General features: G+C 37.6%; 1 protein-coding gene across 4 annotated transcripts in view; it reads right to left on the bottom strand.

Annotated features, from left to right (window-relative positions):
* The window catches only part of ZFAND4 (zinc finger AN1-type containing 4), a 67,738-nt gene extending 48,023 nt beyond the window's left edge, over positions 1-19,715 (bottom strand). The window contains exons 1-2 of one of the 4 annotated variants that reach the window (NM_001302672.1): positions 19,584-19,715; positions 9,919-10,219 (exon numbers count right to left, since the gene is read on the bottom strand). In NM_001302672.1, coding sequence (NP_001289601.1) covers positions 9,919-10,180 — 262 coding nt within the window. In that variant the 5' untranslated portion in view covers positions 10,181-10,219; positions 19,584-19,715. The other 3 variants (XM_013983440.2, XM_021071865.1, XM_013983439.2) reach the window with 3 other exon arrangements.

Raw genomic sequence — 19,715 nt, 5'->3', positions numbered from 1 at the left:
CATGTCTCTTCAGACAAGGGAAACAAAAGCAAAATTAAAAGGGACTACATCAAATTAAAAAGCTTTTGTCAGTGAAGGAAACTATCAACAAAATGGAAAGACTACTGAATGGAGGACAGTATTAACTGATATCAAAACCAGGCAAGACATAAGATAAAATCAATACCATCTTCATAAACAGAGACACAAATAGTCTAACACAAAGTTTTAACAAACGGAATTCAACAATATATATAAAAGATAATACAACATGAGCAAGTAAACTTAATTCTAGGGATGATGGTATAATATTTTTTTTTTAAATCGATGTACAGAGTTCCCATCATGGCTCTGTGGAAATGAATCTGACTAGTATCCATGAGACACAGGTTCGATCCCTGGCCTTGCTCAGTGGGTTAAGGATCCGGTGTTGCTGTGAGTTGTGATGTAGGTTGCAGATGTAGCTTGGATCTGGCATTGCTGTGGCTGTGGCACAGGCCAGAGGCTACAGCTCCAATTTGACCCCTAGCCTGGGAACCTCCACACACCGTGGGTAGTGTGGCCTTAAAAAAGACAAAAAAATATATATAACTGAATGTTTACAGGAAAATATAGAAAATTTTTACCTTAGACATCCATACCCATAAAAACTCTGACAGTATGGACTTCAGAAAAATGAACATTTCTGCTCTTCAAAAAACACTGTTAAATTAATAAAAATACAAGCCACAGTCTAGGAGAAAATCTCAGTGAAATGTGTATCTGATTGAAAATCTGTATTCAGAAAGAATAAAGAGTTCTCAAAACTCAACAAAAAGAAAAAAAAGATTTTTTTAAAATAAGTAAAAGAGTTGAACAGACATTTTGACAAAGAATATATAAAGGATGCCAAATAAGTTCACGAAGATGCTCAATATAACTAATTATTAGGGAAATACAAATTAAAACCACAATGAGATATCGCCACATGTCTATTAGTATGACTAAAAAAGACTAACCATACCAGGCATTAAGAAAAGATAATGGAGTCTCTAGTTCCATCCATGTTGCTGCGAATGGCATTATTTTGTTCTTTTTTATGGCTGAGTAGTATTCCATTGTGTATATATACCACTTCTTCCTAATCCAATCATCTGTCGATGGACATTTGGGTTGTTTCCATGTCTTGGCTATTGTGAATAGTGCTGCAATGAAAGTGGGGGTGCATGTGTCTTTTTTAAGGAAAGTTTTGTCTGGATATATGCCCAAGAGTGGGATTGCTGAGTCATATGGCAGTTCTACATATAGTTTTCTAAGGTACCTCCATACTGTTCTCCATAGTGGTGGTACAAGCTTACATTCCCTCAAACAGTGCAGGAGGATTCCCTTTTCTCCACACCCTCTCCAGCATTTGTTTACTTGTTGACTTGTTAATGATGGCCATTCTGACCAGTGTGAGGTGGAACTTAGTAGTAGTTTAGATTTGCATTTCTCTGATAATCAGGGATGTTGAGCATTTTTTCATGTGCTTGTTGGCCATCTGTGTATCTTCCTTGGAGAAATGTCTATTCAGATCTTTTGCCCATTTTTCCATTGGGTTGTTGGCTTTTTTGCTGTTGAGTTGCATAAGTTGTTTATTTTAGAGATTAAGCCCTTGTCAGAGAGACTCTTACACTGAGTGAAGTAAGTCAGAAAGATAAAAAAGACAAATACCATATGATATCATTTATATCTGGAATCTAATATGCGGCACAAACGAACCTTTCCACAGACCAGAAAATCATGGACTTGGAGAATAGACTTGTGGTTGCCAAGGGGGAGGGTGAGGGAGTGGGATGGATTGGAAGCCTGGGGTTAATAGATGCAGACTATTGCCTTTGGAACGGATTAGCAATGAGATCCTGCTGTGTAGCACTGAGAACTATGTCTAGTCACTTATGATGGAGCATGATAATGTGATAAAAAAGAATGTATACATGTATGTGTAACTGGATCACCATGCTGTACAGTAGAAAAAAAAATAATGTATTAGGGAAATAATAAATAAATAAAGTTGCTCCAGAGATTAAAAAAAAAATGTGCAAAGGATCTGAATAGACATTTCTCCAAAGAAGCAAGAGGATGAAAACATGTCCAACAGCATTCTTCATTATGGAAATGCTAATCAAAACCACAATGAGATACCACTGCATACTAACTAGGATGGTTATAATCAAAAAGATAAAAAATAATAAGTGTAGGTGAGGATGTGGAGAATTTGGAAACCTCATACATTGCTGTGTGGAATATTAATATAGTCACTCTGGAAAAAATTTTAACACTCCTCAAAATGTTAAGCAAAGAATCACCATTTGTAAACCAACTATAATGGAAAAAATAAAAATTATTTTTTAAAAAAAGGAAAGAAAAAGATACAGAGAAAAATAATCTTCAAGGCTTCTCTCCAACTGCATCCTCTTCCCTCCACCCAGGGGTACCTATCATTGCAAATATGAGGTGAATTATTCCTCTGCTTTTTATTATTGGCTTAGTTCAATATGTGATATTATTTCTTTGCCCCTTTATGCTATTTATATAAGTAAAATCATAGTATATATGTTCTTTCATTATTTTCTTTTTTATTCACCATTGTTTTTAATTTATCCATGTCATGTATGAAGCTATTATTTCATTAGTTTTCCATGTTGTAGACAATTCCATCAAATTTGATTCCACTACATGACACATATATTTACATATACCACAACTCATCCATTCTATTGTAGTCATTTGAGTTGTTGACATTACCAAAAAAACAAAAACTACTATGAACGTCCCTCTACATGACTTGCTCACATTTCACTTTAAAATGTTTCTTTTGGAAAATCATGGACTTGGAGAACAGACTTGTGGTTGCCAAGGGGGTGGGGGAGGGAGTGGGATGGATTGGGAGCTTGGGGTTAATAGATGCAAACTATTGCCTTTGGAATGGATTAGCAATGAGATCCTGCTCTATAGCACTGGTAACTATGTCTAGTCACTTATGATGGAGCATGATAATGTGAGAAAATAGAATGTGTAAATGTATGCGTAACTGGATCACCATGCTGTACAGTAGAAAAAAAATTGTATTGGGGAAATAATTTAAAAAATAAATTTAAAAAAAATTTAAAAAATAAAATGTTTCTTTTGCTGTTGTTGGGTTTTTGTGGGGGGGGGGGTCCTTTTTTTAGTGCCACACCCACAGCATATGGAAGTTCCCAAGCTAAGGGTCAAATGAGAGCTACAGCTGCCAGCCACAGCCACAGACACATGATATCCAAGCTGTGTTTGCAACCTACACCACAGCTCACAACACAGTATCCCCAACCCACTGAGTGAGGCCAGAGCTCTAACCCAAATCCTCATGGATACTAGTCAGATTCGTTTCTGCTGTGCCACAATGGGAACTCCCTAAAATGTATTTTACATAATGACTGTAATTAATGCAGAAACACCACCTTTCTTCAGTTAGTATTTTCCTGGTATTTCTTTTTCAATTTTTTTGCTTTCAACCTTTTGGGGTCCTTATTTTTTAGATTAGATCTCTTTTTTTGTTATTGTTGTTGTCTTTTTGCCTTTTCTAGGGCCGCTCCCCAAGGTTCCCAGGCTAGGGGTCTAACCGAGCTGTAGCCACTGGCCTACACCACAGCCACAGCAATGCAGGATCCGAGCCGAGCCGTGTCTGCGACCTACACCACAGCTCACGGCAACGCCGGGTCCTTAACCCACTGAGCAAGGGCAGGGATTGAACCCGCAACCTCATGGTTCCTAGTTGGATTCGTTAACCACTGTGCCATGACGGGAACTCCTAGACTAGATCTCTTGCAAACAGTATTTCACATGGATTTTTTTTTTTTTTTTTGTCTTTTTAGGGGCACACCTATGGCATATGGAGGTTCCCAGGCTAGGGGTTGAATTGGAGCTCCAGCTGCTGGCCTACACCACAGCCAGAGCAATGTGAGATCCAAGCTGCGTCTGCGACCTACAACACAGCTCATGGCAATGCTGGATCCTTAACCCACTGAGCAAGCCCAGGGATTGAACCTGTGCCCTCAGGGATGCTAGTCAGATTTGTTTCCACTGAGCCATGATGGGAACTCCATCGTAAGAATTTTTTTTAAACCAGTCTATCAATGGCGGTTTTTCAGAAAATTTTATCCACTTTACATTTGGGGACTACTGACATATTTCTATAAGTTTTACTTTTTTTTCCCTTTTTTAGGGCTGCACCCTCAGCATATGGAGGCTCCCAGGCTGGGGGTTGACTTGGAGCTACAGCTGGGGGCCTACACCACAGTCACAGCAACGCAGGATCCAGCCGGGTCTGTGACCTACTCCACAGCTCATGACAATGCCAGATTCTTACCCCACTGATGAGCGGGGCTAGGGATCAAACCCGCAGCTCATGGTTACTAGTTGGATTCATTTTGGCTGCACCACAGTGGGAACTCCTCTAATTTTTACTCTTACTTTGTGCTTTCTAATTATTCTGATTTAACTATTGGCCTCCTTTAGCGTTAATTTAGACAGATGGAAGAAAGTGAGGCACTTATGTCATGTGTAAATTATATAACTATTTCTAATATGTAGCAATTAATTCAGAAATTTAAGTGATCATAATTTAAAAATGAAGTCAAAAGATAACATCTTTATCTTCCTCATGAATGATGCTTAGAACCTTACAATTCTCAATGCAAACAACTCTGACTAAATGTGTCACTGTTACCAGGATTTTAATTCAAGTTTTTCAAACCATCTTATATCATTGTTTTATTAAGTAAATATTGATTTAGATTTTACCCACAAATGTGCCATAAACTTCTTTTAGGGATCATCTGCCTTCTAAGATATATCATTCAGAAGTTCCTTTGGTAAAAGTCTGCTGTTATAAAATTCAAGTTTTATTTTGTTCTTTATTTTGTCCTTATCTTTGAGAGTTAAATTCAATTCTAGGTAGAGACTGTTATCTCACTCAGCACTGTGAAGATAACATTCCTTCCACTGTCTTCTGGTTTCTATATTATAGGTAAAAAGTCAATTGTTATGCCTAGATCTTGGTTTTTAACACAATATTTTTAAAAGGGGGGGAGGGGAACCAGTGCTCCTTGGAGAAATGGGAGAAATGGCTGATTCTAAGACAGGGCAAGAAATATACAAGATGATCCTAGAGCATCTTACAGTACCAGAAAGCAGGTGACAAAACAAAAAAAAAACATGGTAGTTGTGGGATCTGGAGAACAAAGATTTATCTCTGAGTCAACCTCCCATTGTGCTTAGGTATACCTGAACATGTAATATCAATAACTTATCTCATCATTTTTTTCTTCCTGTTTATTCTACACCACACATGAATTGTGAAAGAATCCCAGGCTGTTTTAAAAGACAATCATTCACAAAAATACCATGTTTACCATAAATATTCCATTTACTCTATCTGTAATTGAATTAGTGATTAATAATAAAATGAAGTCTTTTTAATTCCCCTAAGTATGGAAATAAAGATATACTTCTAAAAAATTCAGGAGTCAAAGAAGACATAAGAAACCATAATGTGAAGTTTTAAAACACTAGGACTTTCAAAACACAGCAATAAGAAAAGAAACAACTTAATTTTTAAAAATGGGCAAAGACTAGCGTTCCCTAGTGGCCCAGCAGTTAAGGACTTGGCATTGTCTCTGCGTGGCTCACATTCAATCCTGGCCCAGGAACTTCCATGTGCCGCAGCTACAGTTAAAAAAATAAATTAATTAAAATAAAAATAATAAACAAAAAATTTAAATGGGAAAGACTGAATAGACACATTTCACCAAAGAGGACATAATCAATATACAAATAAAAATATGTTCAAAGTCATTAGTTAGGAAGATGCAAACTAAAACCACAATGAGCTATCACCAATATCTATTAGAATGGCAAAAGAAAAAAACAAAAATAACCCAGACAACAGCACGTTCTTATGATACAGAGCAACTAGAACTCTCAGACATTACTCACAGGGATACAAAATGGTACAGCCACTCTGGAAAATCATTTGGCAGTTTCTTATTAAATTAAATAAGCATTACACAACTCAGCAATTCCACTCCTAGGTATTTACCAGATGAAATAAAAACTTATGCACCCATAAAATACTGTACATGAAAGTTAAAATGGCTTTATTCATAATCACCAAAAACTGAAAACAACCCAAATGTCCTTCAATTTAGGAATTAATAAGTGTAGAATATCCATACAATGGAACAGTCATAAACAGAATAAGCTATTGATATATGGAACAATATGAATAAATATCAAATGCATGAAGTTTTATGTATAAATGAAAGGACGACTCAAAAGCTATATACTATTATATACAGTTATATGAACTTCTGAAAAAGGTAATATAAGGATGGAAACAGATAAGTGGATGTCAGGAGCCAAGTTTACAGGAAGAGGTTCACCACAAAGGCACAGGAGAATTTTAATGGGCAATAGAACTGTTCTAGATCTTGATTGTGGGGGTAGATAAATGACAGTAATGCTTGCCAATAATGATAGAACTATATACTAGTTATGGGTTGAATTGTGTTCCCCTAGGAGTTCATATGTTTAAGTCCTAACCCTTAGTACCTCAGCATCTGACCTCATTTGGAGATTAGGTCTTTACAAATACAATCAAGTTAAAATGAAGTCATTAGGGAGGGCCCTAATCCAACACAAGCTCAGGAACAGGAAAGACTGCCAGGAAACCACCAGAAGCTGGGCAAAAGGCACAGTACAGATTTTCTCTAGGAGCTCTCAGAAGGAACTAATAATGCCAACACCTTGATCTTGGACTTTCAGCCTCTAAAACTGTGAGATAATAAATTTTTGCTCTTTAAACCACTCAGTTTGGGGTGCTCTGTTATCGCAGTCCTAGAAAACAAAAAATTGTGAATTTTTACAATATGTAAATTATATCTTCATTTAAAAATGGAATAAAAGAGTTTGCTAGATCTTGAAGACAAATGAAAACATGTTCAATATCATTTGTCAGAATATTGGAAGTATATATAAATTACACAAGGTGATCAAATCTATATAATCTTATATACAACTGTGGTTGCAGAGGCCCTATTATAATTTCTTAAACAATAAAATAGGAATTCCTGCTGCGGCATACTGGGTTAAGAATCCAACTAAAGCAGCTTGGGTCACTGCAGAGATGTGGGTTTGATCCCCAGCTGGGTGCAGGGTGTTAAAGGATCTGGTGTTGTCACAGCTGAAGCATAGGTTGCAGCGGTGGCTCAGACTCAACCCCTGGCCAGGGAACCTCGAAATATGCCATAGATAAAGCCATGAAAAAATAAAATAAAATTAATATTTTTGGCAAAATGAACACTTAGAATTTAATAAAATTCAATTTGAGAAAAACCTTGTAGGATTTAGTTAACAGTTCTTAGAAAGAAATTTTAAATCATAAATGGTTACATTGAAAAGTAAGTTAAGGAGTTCTCTTATGGCTCAGAAGGTAAGAATCCGGTGTTACCATTGCTGTGGTTCCGGTTACAGCTGTAGTGGCTATAAAGAACCAATAGACAATAATTTCTTACATTTCTTGGCACATTTTTTCTTTCCAAATTCCACTGGACTAATTTTCCTATCCTCTGAGTACTATGTACTCTTCTTTGCAGACCAGTGCTCTAGGTGATGATAACCTCCAAAGAAAGCATTTGCCATCTCTACAAACTCAAGAGAGAGAAATTACATCTGCTTCCAAGGGCATAGCTCTTACATTCTTGGGTACTTATTACATTATCTCCACAGATTAAGCATTTTCCCTGACAAAGACGACAGATGCTCTACTAAACACTTTTCATTTATTAATTCATTTAATCCCAAGAACAAATCTTTGAAATAGGTACTTTTTTTTTTTTTGTCTTTTTAGGGCCACACCCACAGCATATGGAGGTTCCCAGGCTAGGAGCTATAGCTGCAGGCCTACACCACAGCCAGAGCAATGCCAAATCTGAGCCACATTGCGATCTACACCATCGCTCACGGCAATGCGGGATCCTTAACCCACTGAGCAAGGCCAGGGATGGAACCTGCAACTTCATGCCTCCTAATTGGATTTGTTTCCCCTGTGCCATGAAGGGAACTCCTAAAATAGGTACTATTATTATTCCCATTTTAAGTTAGCACTGCTGAGGTAAACAGAAGTTATTTACTGAGTTGGTAATCTGAAATCAGGCAGTCTGGCTTCAGAGCTCCTGTCCCTTCAAGGCCCATTTAAAGTCCCCTTATAGATACTGCTCCTTTCTTGCTCATCAATCCTAATCTAGCCCACTCCTTTGATCTCTTCTCTACAGTCCCTTCCATCTATCCTCCTATTACCCACTACACTCTAGTTCCCAACTTCTCAAAAGTTAGCCAAAAGGAAAAGCAGTCTGGCAGACCAATCATTTCTCTGGAGGATTAAACTGAGCACAGTGTCACCTCTGCCTTCCTATCCTACCTACTCTACATCTTCCTAACCTGGAGATTCTTACCCATGTTATCCCCAAACATCTTCCAGGGTAGAAACAGAGATCACCTAGCAAAGGATTAAAACTGATTTAATTTTTCCTGAAGGATGCGTTTATGAAGTCTCCTGAAGAGAGAATGACCGTGCCTGTCCACGGGCTGCAAGAAGTTATAAGAAAGCATGGAGAATAGGAGGGAAAGAGGGATGAGGGCTATAAGGATGAGGAATGGGAATAGGAATTAAGATCTAGCGACCTTAAAAAAAATTAAAAGAAAAAAAAAGATCTAGTAACTACTAGGTGTTATGGACTGAACTGTGTCTCCCTCAAAATTTATAGCTTGAAATCCCAACCCCTAGTGTGTCGGTATTCAGAGATGGGGATTTGGGGAAATAATTAGGTTTAGACAATGACATGAGGGTGAGGCTCATGTATGGTGGGATCAGTACCCTTATAAAACACAGCCATGTGAGAACACGATGAGAAGGTGACTACATACAAATAAAAAAGGAGAACAAGGTCATCTCACCAAATCATTTGGGGGGACAAAAGCTTCATGTGCCATTAATGGATGTTCTAATGCGTTATTGGACTCAGCTGGCCATTAACATCAACAGAAGTTAGTTTTTGGAGGAATAGCAAATACTCAGAAGCTCAGTTTCCAGGATCCTTGATTTTACAAAGACAAAAATATTCCAACTCCCCTCATCCTTCTCTAATTCTGAATTTAAACTGGGCTGGAAGGCAGCTTGTTTATATTGAAAATAAGTTTCAGCTGGCTCAAAAGGCAAAGATCCATTTATTCTTATAAGGCAATTTCATTTTATAGCCCTTACTAAATTTTAGCAACTATAAATGGCAAATACCTGTTTCAGAAATCTGCCAACTACAGAGAAAAAGACTAATTTTAACACAAAGTAATTTATAACACTCATCACAAATATACAAACCACAAGAGAGATATTACACAATATTCAGTACCCTTGCTATATTGAGGAAACCTCAAATTATGTAAATGAAAGCCAAAAACTTCTCAAAAGTCTCCACGTTAAAAAAGTATTCACAAAACATTGTAAAAAGTAAACAAGGTCACTAAAAGGGAATTCAATTATTACTTCCCACTAAAAACAATTACAAGATAGTTACGGCAGAATTTGCACATCATCATAACCTGTTGAAAAATTGTTTTAAAATATTATTCCAAACATTAACATAATGCTAGAGATTTTCTTCAAAAGAATCTGATAGAAAGGGAAAAGGGTGGGGGAAATGCAGGAATGGAAATAAGATAGTTCATGAATTGATAACTGTCGAAGCTGAGTAGGGGGCATATAGGGGTTTAATTCTAATTCCATATATGTTTAACATGTGTCCAACAGAAAAAATAAGCAGTTATTATATATACACTCTTGAGCAAATTTAATTCTCATATTCTAAAATAAAGAAAGACTAGTACCTTCCAATCTTTGAATTTTTGCTTTCACATAAATAATAGCTTCAAAGGGTGAAACTCTCAGCTCAAAACATGTTCCAGTCAATGTTTCAATGAAGAGCTCCATGGTATCATAGAAAGGAAGTTTGTAGTAAAATGGTCCCACATTATCTTCATTGAAGAATGGAGGATCTTTTCTGTTATCCATTATTTTGACTTTTCTAATTCCTCTGGAATATGTTGCAGGCAACTGTATTCCAGTTCTAGCCAAATCAGCTTTGAACATTGGTAATATATATCGTTGTTCATGTTTTGAGTATTGAACCTAAAAAACAAGAATAAATTTTTAACATGTCCATCTGAAAGTCTCATTCCTCCGTAAAGATTTTCTGAACACTGGCCCATACCAGTCTTCCAGACAGCACTGAATTCATTTTAGTGCTTATTATGTCTAATCCGAAACTTTTCACATTTGTCTCTGAAACCACTCTCCCAACTGGACTGTCAGATTATTAAGAACTGGTATATTTGCGATACTTTTCTGTATCTTACTGGAGCTCAGCACACACATATACCACATGCTCAACAATAAATTTTTTCTGTTGTTAGTGATATTCAAACGAATGAACTCAACATGCAGGTATGTACTTGCAAGGCTTTGAAAAAGTTATGTACATTCTTTCCTAAAACACGTAAATTATGTTTTAATATCCAAAGTTATGTTATAGCCACTGCACATTTGAGTCACGCCAAATAAAAAGAATAGCAATCACCTTTAATATGTTCCTTAAAGTAGGACTCAACTCACTAAACAATTCCAGGTTGTCTACCAATATAGCTGAGATGAGACTGAAGTTGGTGACAGACATTAGACATAATCTCTACACACAAACATACAATGGCTAATGAATATGAGTGGCAAACACAACCAACAGAAGTACTAAGATAAATTACAAGTGTATAATTAGGAGAATAGGAATAATCAAATTGATAAATTGCTACTAATCAGTGAAAACTCTATAAATGGGGACAGTCTTAAACTAAACAGACAAATGATGCATACACCTTCTTCCTGGAGAGGCAGGTAAATCTTTTTAATAGCTTTATTGAGATATAATTTACATAACATAAAATTCACCCATTTAAAGTTTAAACTTTACTAGCTTTTTTTTTTTTTTCCTTTTTTGGCTGTGTCTGTGGCATGTGGAAGTTCCCAGGCCATGTATCCAACCTGCACCACGGCAGCAACCCAAGCCACTGCGCTGACAGCGTGGGATCCTTAACTAGCTGTCCCACAAGAAAACACCATAAAATTTACTAATTTTTAGTATGTTCAGGAAATGGTATATAGTCATTCAAGGCCATTTTTAGAACATTTTCATCATCATCATAGTCATTTTTAGAACATTTTCATCAACCCAAAAAGGAACCCCATACTCTTTAGATACACATCTAAATTCTCCCATTCCCTTTCAGCCCTAGGCAATCACTAATCTACTTCCTGACCACAATTTTGCATTTTGTGGACAAGTCACATAAGTAGAATGATACAACATGTAATCTTTTGTAACTGGCTTCTTTCATTTAGCACGTTTTTTGGTTGTTTTGTGTTTTTTTTTGTTTTTTTTTTTTTTTTTTTTGTCTTTTTGCCTTTTCTAGGGCCGCTTCCTGAGGCATATGGAGGTTCCCAGGCTAGGGGTCCAATCAGAGCTGTAGATGCCAGCCTACGCCAGAGCCACAGCAATGCGGGATCCAAGCCGAATCTGCAACCTACACCACACCTCGCAGCAACACCAGATCCTTAACCCACTGAGCAAGGCCAGGGATCGAACCCACAGCCTCATGGTTCCCAATCGGATTCGTTAACCACTGCACCACGACGGGAACTCCCTCATTTAGCACGTTTTCAAAGTTCATCTACATTCTAGGGTGTATCATTATTTCATTCTTTTTCATCACTGAATGAAAATATCCACTGTATGAATTCTTCATGTTATTTATCCAGTCATCAGTTGATGAGCACTCTGGTTTGTTTCCATTTTTGGCTATTATGAATAATGCTATAAGAACATTCAATTACAAATTTGTGTATAGATGTATGTTTTCCTTTCTATTTCATATATATCTAGGAGTGGAACGGTTCTGTGGTAATCCCATGTTTAACAATCTGTGGGACTACGACACTATTTTCAAAAGTGGTCTGAACAATTTTACATTCCAACCAATAGTGAACAAGGGTTTGGATTTCTTACCACCTTGCCAGTACGTCTTTTGATTAAAGCCATCCTACTGGGTACCAAGTAGTGTGTCACTGTAGTTGTGATTAGGTTTTTCTTAATGATTAAAGATGTTAAGGGAGTTTCCTTTGTGGCTCAGAGGTCAAGAAACCCGACTAGGATTCATGAGGATCCGGGTTTGATCCCTGGTTTCACTCAGTGAGTAAAAGATCTGGTGTTGCTGTGGCTGTGGTGTAGGCCAGCAGTTGCAGCTCTGATTCAACCCCTAGCCTGGGAACTTCCTCATGCTGAAGGTGCAGCGCCAAAAAAAAAGGCTTTTTAGGGCAGCACCCGAGGCATATGGAAGTTCCCAAGCTAGGGGTCAAATCGGAGCTGCAGCTGTTGGCCTATGCACAGCCATAGCAACATGAGATCCAAGCTGCATCTGTAACCTATACCACAGCTCATGACAACGCCAGATCCTTAACCCACTGAGCAAAGCCAGGGATTGAAACTGCATCCTCATAGATTCCAGTTGTGTTTGTAACCTGCTGAGCCACAACAGGAACTGCTGAGCATCTTTTTGTGTACTTATTGGCCATTTCTACACCTTCATTACAAAAATGACTATTCAGAAAGTCCATTCAGATCCTTTGGCCAATGAGTTAATTTTTCTAATGCTTTCCCAATACAAACCTTTTAACGGCTATGATTCACAAATATTTTTTCTAATTTTGTGGGTTGTCTTTTAATTTTCTTGATGGTGGGCCCTTGAAGCACAAAAATTTTCAATTTTAATGAAGCCCACTTTGGCTATTTTTCTTTTGTTGCTTATGCTTTTGGTGTTATATTTGTAAAGCTTTGACTAATTCAAGATAATGAACATTTACTTGTACATATTTTTGTACATATTGTGTAGTTTTTGCCCTTACATTTAGGTAGATAGTCTATTTTGAATTTATTTCTGTGGATATTGTGAAATAGTGACCCAGCTCTATTCTTTTGCAATTCTTTTATAATTTACTAAATTAACAGATGTCTCACCACCATTTGCTAGAAAGACTATTTTATCTCCACTGAATTGTCTTAGTGCTTCTGTTGAAACCGAGTGACCATAAATGTGAAGGTTTACTTCCAGTCCCTCAATTCTGTTCCACTTATCTATATGTCTATCCTATGCCAGTATGTCTTGTTAGCTTTGTAGTAAATTCTGAAATCAGGAAATGTAAGTCTTCTAATCTGTTTTTCTCTTTCAAGATTGTTGGCTACTCTGGGTCTTTTAAATTTCATTATGAATTATAGGATCAGTTTGTCTGTTTTGCAAAAGCACCAATTGGGATTTTGATAAAGATTATGTTGAGTCTGAAGATTAATTTGGAGAGTTACCATCTTGATAAAATTAAGTCTTCTAATCCATCAACATGTGATTGTCTTTCAGTTTTTATAACTTCTCTCATTGCTTTAAATAATATTTTATAGTTTTTAGATTAGAAGTTTGGGATTTAAAAATATATATATTCCTATGGATTTTGTTCTTTTTTATGCCACTATATATGAAATTTTTCTCAGTTTCATTGTCAGATTGTTCATTGCTAGTGTACAGAAATACAATTGATTTTAATATATTGGTCTTATACACTGGAACCCTGCTGATTCACTAGTTCTGCTGGATTTTTTAGTGAATTCCTTAGGATTATCCACAGATAAAATCATGTCATCAGCAAACTGAAATTTTTACTTCCTTTTTAATCTAGATGCCCTTTACCTCCTTTTCTTACCTAATCACCCTGCCTAGAATTTACAATACAAGGTTGAATAAAAGTGGTGAGAGCAAGCATTCTCGATGTTTTCCTAACTGTGGGGAAAAGCACTCAGTCTCTCACCATGAGGTATGATTTTAGCTGTGCGGTTTTCATAGATAATCAGATTGAGAATGTTCCCTTCTATCCTTACTTTGTTTAAGTGTCTTTTATTTTTTAATCATGGTGTTGGGTTTCATCAAATGCTTCTCTTCCCAGTGTCTAATGAAATGATAGTGGTTTTGGTCTCTTATTCTATTAATATGGTGTATTACAAAGACTGATTTTTTTAAATATGTTGAACCAACCTTGCATTATTGGGATATATATATTTTATATGTTATGTAATCCTGTATATATGTTGCTAGATTTGGTTTGTTAATACTTTTGAAAATTTTTTTATCCATAAAAGATAGTGATCTCATTTTCTTTATATGCCTTTGTCTGGCATAATATCAAGGTAATATCAATCTCATTAAATAAGGTGGGGAGTAATCCCCAAACGTAAGTAAATTCTTGAAAGTATTTCAGAGTGAGTAAAGCCTCAGAGTGGGAAAAGAATATTCCTAAGACTAGATACATGAACATGAACAGTAGGGAAGTGCAGGAGTCAAGAAGAAAAATGGGTAATACATTTTTTACTTTTTTTTTGCCAAAGGATTCGAGCTGAAGTCACTGCAATTTTCATAACAATGTGTTTAAAGGAGTTATTTTTGAATTGTGGTTTGACTAATAACCTACATCTCCATTGTACAGACATGATTTACACAGGCATCTAAAATATGGATTCTGGACAGACACCTGAAATCCAATGTATCCGAAACCAATTATCTTTCCTACAAACCCCTTCTGTCCTACAGTCTTCATCTCGGTAAACTGTGCCGCTATTAACATAGTCACTCAAGCTAGAAATCTAGGAACACTTTAGACTTTTCCTCCATCCCCAAGGTATCCAGAAGTGATCAAATCTAATAGTACAATTTAATATTTCTATAATCTGTCACACTCATTAGGATTAATTCACACAATCATTAGCTCTCAAATGAGCAATTATGATAGCCTAGATATAATCTTTGACTCCTGACATCACTCTTCTGATCCATTCTCTATGATGCTAACATTTTTTGTTAAAGAAGAAAGTTTAATGAAAAGTGGATTAGGACATCATATCACATAGGTCAGAAATTATTTTACTCTCAATTCTGTTCAAGGAGAGAGAGAGGTCACAAAAAGTTCTAAAATTATTTCATATTTGACTTTAGAATGTATTGCAAAGAAACCATAAATTCAGACTAAATGAGGAAAATAAATCTAAGTCTAAAGCCTGGAATTTTTTGCCTTTTAAACAGACTATTTTTTAGAGCAGTTTTAGGTTCACAGCAAAGTTGAGCAGCAAGTAGAGTTCCCAAACACTGCCTGCCTCCACACATACACAGCCTCTCCCAGAGTGGTATATTTATTACTGTTGACGAACCTACATGGACACATCATTATCACCCAAAGTCCATCGTTTACTTTAGGGTTCATTATTGGTGGTGTACATTCTACTGATATTCACAAATGAATAATAACATGTGCCCACCATTATAGTTATCACAGACTAGTTTTACTGCCCTACAAATCCGCTGTCCTTTGCCTATTCATTCCTCTGTACCCCCAATTCCTGGCAACTACTGATCTTTTTATCATCCCCACAGTTTTTTACAGAACGCCATATGGTTGGAATCATATATATATCATGTATATCACAAGCCTTTTCAGATTGGCTTCTTTCATTTAGTAATATGCATTTATATTTATTGCATATATTTTCATGGATTGATACAGCTCCTTTTTTTTTTTTTGTCTTTTTAGGGCTGCACCCGCGGCTTATAGAGGTTTCCAGGCTAGGGGTTGAATTGGAGTTGTAGCTGCCAGTCTACACCTCAGCCACAGCAATGCCAGATCCAAGCTTCATCTGCCACCTACACCACAGCTCACAGCAATGCCAGATCCTTAACCTACTGACTGAGGCAGGGATCAAACCCACGTCCTCAGGGATACTAGTCAGGTTTGTTAACCACTGAGCCATGATGGAAACTCCCAGCTCATTTCTTTAAAGCACTAAATAATATTCCAATGTCTGAATGTACCACAGTTTATCCATTCACCTACTGAAGAACACATCTTGGTTGATTATAAGTTTGGGCAATTATGAATAAAGCCACTATAAACATCCACATGCAGGTTTTTGTGTGGATGTGTTTTCAACTCCTTGGGGGTAAACGACAATGAGCAAAATTCCTGGATCTATAGTAAGAATATGTTCAGTTTTGTAAGAAACTGCAGAAGTGTTTTCCAAAGTAGTTGTTCTATTTTGCATTCCCACCAGCAATAAATAAAAGCTCTTATTGTTCCACATCCTTGCCAGCATTTGATGTTGTCAGTGTTCTGAGTTTTGACCATTCTAATGGGAATGCAGTAGAATCTTATTGTTTTAATTTGCATTTCCCTAATGTGGAACACAGTTAGTTATCTTTTCAAAACATAGAACTGATCATGTTATTTCTTAGCTCAACCACCCACAACGGCTTCCACTATCTACAGAATAAAATTCAGACTCATTAGAAAGGCTCCTAAAGTCATGCACCTCACCTTCCAGCCCCATTTTATTTATCACCTCTTCCTACAACATTTCTGGTGCTTCTATCCTCTGATAATTTGCACCTGTAGCTTCAGAACACATGAGCCTTTATGTCATTGCTCCTGCTTTGTGCTACGTAGGACCACCATTCCCACACTTAGCTATCAGGTGAGCACCTAATCATCTTTCAAGACTCAGCTCAAATAGCAACTATTCCACAAAGCCTTTTATGGCTATGCTCATTTGCACCCTGGCACCCATTATGCATTTAGCCATTACAATCAATTTCATTTTTTATATGGCTTTCTTTACTAAACTGTAAGCTCCTTAAGGAAGGGCAACATCTGATTACCATCCCATCACCTAGCACAGTATATACAGGTACTCATTAAAGGTTTGTTCAGTGAAAGAGTAAATAAATATTCTCTCTCAACTGATACTAGGAAGAAACTTGTGAGACAGGTTTGGGTATTACCCTTGTTTTAGAAATGAAGAAATGTTTAGTTATGCTACTAAAGTTGGTTTGGAAGAATGTTGGTTTCCCAATGGAACCATTTTATCATTCACTCCAAACTCCACCAAAGTTTACCGACTCATGACATACATGTACAGAGATCTTGGCTATGGTTAATTTTTATAACACTAATTGGAAGTATAATTAATTAAGTAGGGACCCTGAATTTCATTATGCGTCCTGAAGAGACGGCATCACAGGAAGAAAAGCTGTTACTGGCAGCACAGCTGCTCTGAGTGTTGTCATACTTTTTATCAAAATAATGATAACAAGGAGTTCCCATTGTGGCACAGCAGAAATGAATCCAACTAGTAACCATGAGGTTGTGGGTTCGAATCCAGCTAGCAACCATGAGGTTGTGGGTTCGATCGCTGGCCTTGCTCAGTGGGTTAAGGATCAGGTGTTGCCATGAACTGTGGTGTAGGTCACAGATGTGGCTCGGTTCCCACGTTGCTGTGGCTGCAGCGTAGGCCAGCAGCTGTAGCTCCGATTTGACCCCTAGCCTGGGAACCTCCATATGCCATGGGTGTGGTCCCTTATGAAGCAAAAAAATTTTTTAATTATAATGATAACAAATATAATAACAAAGTAATGTGCTAACAGTTTTTCTAGTGATAGTGGTAAAAACCGTACTTTTAAGTGAAAGACAAATAAGTGCTGTATTGCTCAGGGTTTGTTTCTTAGATCTTTTTTTTTTGGCTGTGCCCACACATATGAAAGTCCCAGGCCAGGGATCAAACCCATGCCACAGCAGCAACCCAAGCCACTACAGTGACAGAGCCAGATCCTTAACCCTCTGCTCCACAAAGGAACTACCCTTATATCTTTAATACATTGAAATACCTGTAGGAATAATGACTGTATGAAGTTAACCCTTAACTCCTTTTTCAATCATACTGAAATGACTGATTTTATAATATGGTTTTGGATAACATGTGGATTTTTAAGAACATACTTATCATGCTATAGTAAATAAGAATGTATTACAGAATTATCAATGTCTGGAATCCCTTAAAGGCAGCAGCATTCCAATCCACACAGTAAAAGATCTATGTGGATTCCAATTCCCGTAGTAAGAGGTCTGGGGTCAGGAATGCTGAAGTGAACGTTACAGAAATAAAGGCCTGGGTGATCAGTTCTGCCCAAGGAATTTAGAGACAGAAGTTATAAGTAGCACTTCTTTTACCTCAGTACTTTTCCATAGCAATACCCTGAACATTATAAACAAGTAGTGGCAGAAGGTAACATAAAGACAGATTTGCAAGTCCTTCATCAGTAATGAGAATGGATAAAGTAATCATGGGCTAAAAGAAAAAATAGCACAGCACCAATTGCAATGTAACATTCACCATAAATTTGGGCCCTAATTAATTGAGTAATTTCCAATATCCAAAAAGAAGCAAAACTGAAATGAATGCCTCTAGGAAATAATTATACCTCTCAGCAGGAGAAATTACTGTAACAGAGGACAAAAATAAAGATTTGAATTTTGATTAACCCATACTAGAGGACTAGATGATGGCAGAGAAGCAAATGGAAGTTCCATCAGATCAAAGACCTAGCCAGTATTAAAAATGGGGTCCATGGACAACTTCTGAAAGCTGTGTGTGATCAGTCTTGACTGAGCACATTATGGAACTCTATGATGTTGAAAAACAAGGGGCAATGAAGACTCAAAAACAGGATGGGAAATGATAGAAGGACAGCGAAAAACTAGAAGAGGAAGAGAAAAGGGAGAAGGCAGAGAAAAAAGTGCCTGCAGAATTTTTACCAATAATTAAAAAAAAAAAAACACTAAAAGTAATGCCATCAAATACATTTCTAAATCAATTCCCCAAACATTTCTCTTATCTCTTCTGAAAAAGTTCTTAAAACACAACCACCAAAGATGAAAGGGAAGTTAAAGGCAGGTAACGCAATAATAGTGCTGAATCAGTAATTTCAATAACTTGGAATCAGCTTTATCCTCCATCCTAAAGAATATTAGCCATATACGAGGAGTTCTTATAAACTCTCCCCCCAACATAGAGTTATAGCATGTTATGCAGCCCTTAAAAACACTATCTTTTAATGAACTGTTTTTTATTAATGTCTGGAAATATCCCTAAGTTTTAAGTACAAGTTTCAGAACTATATCCACTACATCATGCATCTATACCCTAAACTGTGAAATCAATTTTCTACTGGGCCTGGGAAATCCTTCGGAGCCAACGCCTCCTCGAGCCTTCAATGTACAGACACTTGTAGAGGACGGAGTCACCTGCGCAGCCCGTGCTCCTCCAGGATAAACTCCAGCTACCCAGACGCAAGGGCCTGATCTGGAGGGCAGCGCTCAGGCTTCACGTCAGAAGCAGCGACTTGGAGAGCAGCACCTGCCGGGCGGGGCGGGGCACCCCGCGTCGCGCTCGTTGAGGGATCGAAAGTGGAGGCTGAAGGAGACCCGCCGCGCAGCTCTCGGGCAGCCGCGGCGGAGGGGGCACGGCCTGGAGGCTGGCGACGACAGCGCGGCCCTCCCCATCCCGCCCGCTTGCCCTCACCTGCTCTCGTCCACTCACTCGCCAGCCCGCAAGCCCATAGAGAGGTGCGGCCCCCGCGAGCTATGCCGCGGCGGGCACACACCAGCAACGCTTCGCAGCCGCGCCCCCGCCTCTTTGTGACACCACGTACCA

This window comes from Sus scrofa, chromosome 14 (genome assembly GCF_000003025.6).
Source record: "Sus scrofa isolate TJ Tabasco breed Duroc chromosome 14, Sscrofa11.1, whole genome shotgun sequence".
Taxonomy (NCBI): Eukaryota; Metazoa; Chordata; class Mammalia; order Artiodactyla; family Suidae; genus Sus; species Sus scrofa.
This window is presented reverse-complemented; position numbering and strand designations above follow the sequence as displayed.